General features: G+C 41.4%; 1 protein-coding gene across 3 annotated transcripts; it reads left to right on the top strand.

Moving 5' to 3' along the window:
* Positions 1-2,305: 2,305 nt before the first annotated feature.
* Positions 2,306-6,858, top strand: cenatac (centrosomal AT-AC splicing factor). Of its 3 annotated transcripts, none has more exons than XM_069523409.1 (11): positions 2,306-2,568; positions 3,399-3,565; positions 3,689-3,787; positions 3,872-3,938; positions 4,046-4,108; positions 4,499-4,566; positions 4,676-4,790; positions 4,869-4,899; positions 5,340-5,441; positions 5,829-5,961; positions 6,218-6,858. In XM_069523409.1, exons 1-11 carry the CDS (start codon positions 2,452-2,454, stop codon positions 6,336-6,338), a joined length of 1,083 nt encoding a protein of 360 aa, XP_069379510.1. In that variant the 5' UTR covers positions 2,306-2,451; the 3' UTR covers positions 6,339-6,858. The 3 variants fall into 3 exon arrangements, with proteins under 3 accessions (XP_069379510.1, XP_019954560.2, XP_069379511.1); XM_069523410.1 differs by adding an exon at positions 2,967-3,058 and having other exon boundaries at positions 2,328-2,568; positions 4,676-4,899; XM_020099001.2 differs by having other exon boundaries at positions 4,676-4,899.
* Positions 6,859-7,195: the final 337 nt, after the last annotated feature.

Raw genomic sequence — 7,195 nt, 5'->3', positions numbered from 1 at the left:
AACTCTGCATCAGTACTTATCCTCATCACCTTGGAGGGCCTTTCTAGAGGACTGTCATTCTTGGCAATCTCATTGTAGGGCCTTTTTTTGCCTCTCGAGCTTCGACTCTGGGTGGGCTCACGACATGGCCTTTTCACCCCTTTGCTGAGTTTGATTCTCTTCCTTTGTGAGAGTGAGCCTTGTAAAAAATCTCTTTCGGATGCATTGGCAACACTCTTCCCAAAATATGCAGCGTCAAGATGGAGGTCATCTGAAAGCTTGGATTCAGATGCAGGGCCATCGACAGCTTTACTGTGAGGAGTGTTTATCAACTCTGCATCAGTTCTTATCCTCATCACCTTGGAGGGCCTTTCTAGAGGACTGTCATTCTTGGCAATCTCATTGTAGGGCCTTTTTTTGCCTCTCGAGCTTCGACTCTGGGTGGGCTCACGACATGGCCTTTTCACCCCTTTGCTGAGTTTGATTCTCTTCCTTTGTGAGAATGAGCCTTGTAAAAAATCTCTTTCGGATGCATTGGTAACACTCTTCCCAAAATATGCAGCGTCAAGATGGAGGTCATCTGAAAGCTTGGATTGAGATGCAGGGCCATCGACAGCTTTACTGTGAGGACTGTTTATCAACTCTGCATCAGTACTTATCCTCATCACCTTGGAGGGCCTTTCTAGAGGACTGTCATTCTTGGCAATCTCATTGTAGGGCCTTTTTTCGCCTCTCGAGCTTCGACTCTGGATGGGCTCACGACATGGCCTTTTCACCCCTTTGCTGAGTTTGATTCTCTTCCTTTGTGAGAATGAGCCTTGTAAAAAATCTCTTTCGGATGCATTGGTAACACTCTTCCCAAAATATGCAGCGTCAAGATGGAGGTCATCTGAAAGCTTGGATTGAGATGCAGGGCCATCGACAGCTTTACTGTGAGGAGTGTTTATCAACTCTGCATCAGTACTTATCCTCATCACCTTGGAGGGCCTTTCTAGAGGACTGTCATTCTTGGCAATCTCATTGTAGGGCCTTTTTTTGCCTCTCGAGCTTAGACTCTGGGTGGGCTCACGACATGGCCTTTTCACCCCTTTGCTGAGTTTGATTCTCTTCCTTTGTGAGAATGAGCCTTGTAAAAAATCTCTTTTGGGTGCATTGGAAACACTCTTCCCAATATATGCAGCGTCAAGATGGAGGTCATCTGAAAGCTTGGATTCAGATGCAGGGCCATCGACACCTTTACTGTGAGGAGTGTTTATCAACTCTGCATCAGTTCTTATCTTCATCACCTTGGAGGGCCTTTCTAGAGGACTGTCATTCTTGGCAATCTCATTGTAGGGCCTTTTTTTGCCTCTCGAGCTTAGACTCTGGGTGGGCTCACGACATGGCCTTTTCACCCCTTTGCTGTATGTGATTCTCTTCCTTTGTGAGAATGAGCCTTGTAAAAATTCTCTTTTGGATGCATTGGAAACACTCTTCCCAAAATATGCAGCGTCAAGATGGAGGTCATCTGAAAGCTTGGATTGAGATGCAGGGCCATCGACAGCTTTACTGTGAGGAGTGTTTATCAACTCTGCATCAGTTCTTATCCTCATCACCTTGGAGGGCCTTTCTAGAGGACTGTCATTCTTGGCAATCTCATTGTAGGGCCTTTTTTTGCCTCTCGAGCTTCGACTCTGGGTGGGCTCACGACATGGCCTTTTCACCCCTTTGCTGTATGTGATTCTCTTCCTCTTTAAGAAGGAGCTTCTTAATCTCTTGCGGATGCCCAACAGCCAGGCTTTAGCAATGGACCTTTTTCTACACCTGCGACCTATATTGGACATCTTGACACAAAACGTAAGCTAATCTGGTTGTAAAAGCACTTCTCGATCTATCTCTCTTGCAGCAGGAAGCAGTAAGTTGCCAACTTCTTTGTTGAAGTTAAGGATTGTAGAATTCCTTAGAAGTTCCTTTGAAGTCATTTGTTCCATGTTTGTATCTGAGAACAACATAGCAGAAAATGTGTTTGATGTCATTTGACTTTGATCAATCGACAAAGAAACTATTTGACATTAGAGCAACTTTAACAGAGAATGAAAGCTGGCATACAAAACTCGAAAGGTATTTAGTTTGTCCATTCTGGGCTACTTTAAAAACATGGCGGCCTCCATAGTGAGGACCTCCTCTCAATGTAAATATAAAGTATTTAAATATAAAGGGTCCACTCCAGGGTGAAGAAAACTACAATTCGAACATTTTAGATGATTGAAAATATCGCTAGGATTATTTCATATTGACGATGACAGATGTTCAATAAATTGTGTTTGTTTCAAGGGGGAAACATATCGAGACGGAACCGCTTCCTTTCTGGAGCGGATATCCGGGCTGTAGCTTGTGTGGCTTTCCGTTTCACCAACAATAAACAATGAGAATTAAAACAGAAATGTTCGGTTTCTGTGTCAGTTCATCTGTAATTTACTAGTCTCTGTGTCAATGGCTCCTTATTATTGCGCCGTGTGTCGGCAAACTACATTCGCCGGGAAGGGACACATCTTCGGGAAGAGTCACCAGAGCAGACTGAGAGTGGTTCTTCTCAAATTCTTAGAGAAGGTAAGTAGTTTGATTTACACCGATTCACGCCGATGTCAAACATTTCCAGCCACTTTGTGGATCTACACGCGTGCTCGCCCCGATGCTAGCACCTGGTGCTAACCAACAACATAACGCATGCCGCGTCAGGGACGCTGGGGACCAACAGTAGTTTGATAGAGAAGTGAATTTAGCTCATTTGTATTCACATTTAAACATTTTCTAAGCAACACAGTTCTTTACAACACTAAAACATTAGCCAACTTTAAGATTGAGGGGAAAGGGATCTATTGGCAGCAAAGTAATTTAAATTAGTGATGTTTTGACTCATGTGTTTCATCAACACTGTGTGAATTGTTATTTTCTTTACCCTATAATGGTCCTTTATATTTAAATACACCAGGTTTTTTTTTTTACAGTAGCCCAGACTGGACAAAGCAAACACCTTTTGAGTTTTTATGACAACGGAAGTCTGCAACAGGTTCCTTCCTGTTTGGAAGGGAAGGATGAGGTGAGGGGTGTTCAGCAGCTACATGCATCTACTCAGTGAACCTTTAAAACACCCTCATCAATAATAGTTATAGCAACACAACAATTCTCGGCGCAGTGAACGTCTACTGAATAGAATGATGTCTTCATGAGGTGGAGAATCAGATGATGGGATGCTGTGTGAAATAAAATAAACAACAAATCAAATTACAGACAAAGAAGTGATCAACATTCAACCTTTATGAATTTAGCGTTTATTGCAGAGCTGTTGTATTAGACTGCCTCAGATTTAATCAGAGCTCCAGTCCAACCACCATGTTTATCTATGTTTCCTGTATGTGTTTTCTTTCTCTCTGTACCAGGTGAAGGAAGCTCGTCGCACTCTTAAAAAGCCCCAAGTAGAAAAGTTTGACTGCAGCGAGCACCAGCAGAAATTCTGGTGCTACTGCTGTGGGCTCGAAGTAGACAGAAATGTTACAGACGGCAACATGACTGTGCTGTACGGAGGCTTGTTAGAACACATGGCCACGTAAGTTTGATCAAATGAACTGCTTTTTATTTTTTTAATTTTGTTTGTAATAAGTAAATTGCATGAAACTGTGTGCATTTGAAAAATTACTGGTTGACCAGTTTTAAATGTACTTGGTTTCAGACCAGAACACAGGAAGAATACCCACAAGTTCTGGTGGGAAAATAAAGCCGACCCCAAGCTTCGAGACAAGGTCATCATCACGGAGGAGGAAACTGAAAGGTGGTTCTCCGAGAGTTGAAAGTCAATATTAATAAAGTTTTTAATGGAAAATAAAAGATTGGATCATTTTTTGCTTTTTTTTAGGTTTAAAGCTGAGTTGCCACAAGTTTTGGAATCATTTGTGGAGAAGGAGGATGAATTCATTAAACAGGTAACTGTTTTAATTTGAATGATAATAGAGTCTACAGCAGTGGAGGCAGCTCTGAGACTGCCACTAGCATTCCTAAAAACTGTTTACTTTTCTTTTCATGGCTTAAGCAAGCTGATCATATCCGGGCCCAGGAGAAGCATCGTCAAGAGGTCCTTCAGGCTCTAATAGAGGTTTGTTTTCCAGAGATGCAGTGGCAGTATCCATCACTAAAGCCTTGACTGTTGCTTTTTGTGTATTTGAGTTACATGTAAGATGAGAAAAGTCACAATTGCCCAACTAGATCATTGTGAGTGTAACTGAAAACCTGTTTAACTCTAAAAACAAATATTTGTAGCTGGTGAAACCTTGTGTCTGGAGGTCATGGTGGTTTAATGACAAACTTAATTTTACACATCAGGTTATGGTTACAATTAGATGGAGATGATGAAAAATAAAATATTGTGTTAACATTTGGGGCAAAGTAGTGTGTAAGGATTGTGATAATAAAAGCTGAGATGAAGATGGGTAGTGGTCAGACTTCCTCTGTGAACCACTGTTGGCATTTCCTGAATCACTATCAGCGTGACGCAGACCCGGAGTCATTCAATGGTCCCAATGGCACAGACGCGTCTGCGGAGGATTCTGTCAGGTAACACTTTGTCTACCTGAGACATATTATCCTCTTTTTGTATAGTGTCATCAATATAATTTGAATCACTTAACTTTGTTCGGGGTTCATCTTGTTCTCTGGGGAACAGCTCGCAGTTTACATCTCAGGGATCAGACCAGCAGCCAGGGAGCAGCTTCGTTGAGTCAATGGTGAAAGCACCGCGGGCGGCAGCAGGACATGGCCTGACTTTCATCGGCTATCAGGTAGAAGGACACCCATCATTCAGAAAGTTTCTCATGAGTAACTGCAAACACAATCACCTAATTTTTTGTCTGTTACAGAATTCAGCAAACAGTGGAAATGTTCACACAGGTACAGTGAAGGATGAATTTCAGTATCTCAACTAAGCTCTGTATTTGAACCAGTCCAATAATATACATTGTGGAAATGTAATAATATGTGGTGTCTCTTCTGTGTTTTATCTTTTTAAATCCCATTTTCTTATTATCATAAACCACATTCAAGTTTTTCATAAATTTTCCAGATGACTCTTGACTGTTGAGGAGTTATCTCGATGTATATTTTGTCTTTTCAGTGATGTTGCTCTGCCCCCTGTCCCTCTGAGGATTAATATTATTCTGAAAACATTACAATGCATCCTGTGTGATCCTGAAAAGAAACATTTAATTTGCCTTTCACACAACAAAGTAATACAATCAAAAATTGAAAGAAACCCAGTGTCTCCAGTAGTTAGGAGCTCAGTTCACCTGTTGTATGTGTTTGAAAAGTGATCAGTGTCCTGACTGTTGTAGGTGCTGTCCCACCTTGGCTCCAGGACGATCCTTTGGAGGGGACCTCTGGGGCTTCAGCACATCCAGAGATTGGCCCATCGCTCCAAGAGTTCCTCAAACAGAGTAGGAATACTTGTTTAAATCTACTTGTCAGCAGAGCAGTTTGTTCCGTCCTTGTTTTTCATTTCCATGAGACCTGACAAATCATGTGTTACTGGATGCTGTTACATCACTTATGATAACCAGCAGGTTTTTATTATTTATCACTCATCTGATGTTTTGCTGTTTAAGTGACTTTTTGTCTTTGCTGCTCAAATTGCATCTGTGTCAAATATGAAATCACATAAACACATTCAAATTTTTGAAATCGTGGCGCTCAAGTATCAAAATATTTATAATACCGGTCATTTTAATCTTCTCAAGTCTCAGTGATGCAGAGATTGTAGACTTGTGTAGAATTAAACTAAATGAATTTGATGATTGAAAATGATCTCATCTGTCTTTTGCCAGAGGAGCAAGAGAAGCTGAAGAAGCTTCCACCGAACAGAGTTGGGGCCAACTTTGATCACAGCTCACAGACAGACGCCAACTGGCTTCCCTCTTTTGGAAGAGTGTGGAACAGCGGCCGACGCTGGCAGTCCAGGTGAGATCACACAACCCGTAACTACACAGAAGACTCACACAGAACGATGGAAAAAAACTATTAACTCCATCACATATGTTTAACACACTCAAAGGCCTTAAGCCTGTCGTTTTAGTATATCTGCCAGACTTTGCCTCAAAGCAAACATTCCATCTGTTGTCCTTATGTTAAAAAGGCACACATAAAATGTTTTTGTTATGTACATTAACTTCACTACTCTTTGCAAACATATGGAACTTTTTCTTTCTCACAACAGGCACCAATTCAGAGAAGAAGAAGGGAAGAAGAACAGACCAAAGAGGAAGCGGCAGCAGAACTCGGATGGGTCAAAGAAAACTAAAGCAACTGGTCAGCTGACAAACTCTGACGGCACTTAAAACTGAGTGTTCGAGTGAAGGGATGTGTAGCAGGATGTGAATGAGGTTTTATACTGGGTTTCTCTGAGAAGTTGTACCTGCCTCGGTAGACGCCTTTCTCAAAAAACATCTTTGTAACATACAGGCAGTCCACATATTTACCCAATAGGCACTGTTGATTGTATTATGTTACTGATGATTGTATATTTTGTATAAAAAGAAGGAGCTCATTGAAATTAGCGTCCACATTCTTCCACCAAGTCCAGGACTCTGAAGTTAATTTGAAATGTGAGCACAATTTGATGGTTCTGTCAAGTAATCAGCAGGGGGCGCAAGACACCGTTCTAGGCACCTGCTGTGTGTTCAGAGAAGAGTCGACATGAGTCTGTTGAAGGATGTAAACAGTAAACAGACTGTGCATTCACGTGCTCCTCGGAAAGTCCAGTTTTCCCACTTGTGAAGTCGTTGTTGTTCTGACTTCAGTGTGTTCACGTGCTTTCAAGTCAGAATGTGGAAATAAACATGAACGCAGTAAACAAAATGTTTCTCATTAATCCGTTTGAAACGCGTTTAAACAACACATTGACCACCCTTTACAATATCTGCATGATATCAACGATCAATAATACATTTGCTAAATTAAATGTTTAGATGTTTGTGCTACAGGTTATTAAATAGCAGCTACAGTACAGTTCATTTACACACTGGAAGACGACTCGCTATAAGATAAATGGAATCAAAACAGTGGACACTAAGGATGTTTAGCTGCTGATTAACTTAAGGTTCTGCTTGACACAGACAGACGTGTTCCAATGTCTCGGATATATTTCACCCTTTGTTAATTCTACCCAACACAAATCTCAAGAGTCCCATTTCAT

This window comes from Paralichthys olivaceus, chromosome 4 (assembly GCF_024713975.1).
Source record: "Paralichthys olivaceus isolate ysfri-2021 chromosome 4, ASM2471397v2, whole genome shotgun sequence".
In the NCBI taxonomy this organism is placed as follows: domain Eukaryota; kingdom Metazoa; phylum Chordata; class Actinopteri; order Pleuronectiformes; family Paralichthyidae; genus Paralichthys; species Paralichthys olivaceus.
Note: the sequence above shows the minus strand (reverse complement) of the source record. Positions and strands in the feature narration are given on the sequence as shown.

Coding starts and splice junctions, on each gene's coding strand:
- cenatac (XM_020099001.2), top strand. CDS start 2,452: ATGGCTCCTTATTATTGCGCCGTGTGTCGGCAAACTACATTCGCCGGG. Junction 3,939..4,045: donor AGGATGAATTCATTAAACAG/GTAACTGTTTTA, acceptor TCATGGCTTAAG/CAAGCTGATCATATCCGGGC. Junction 4,567..4,675: donor TCTGCGGAGGATTCTGTCAG/GTAACACTTTGT, acceptor TCTGGGGAACAG/CTCGCAGTTTACATCTCAGG.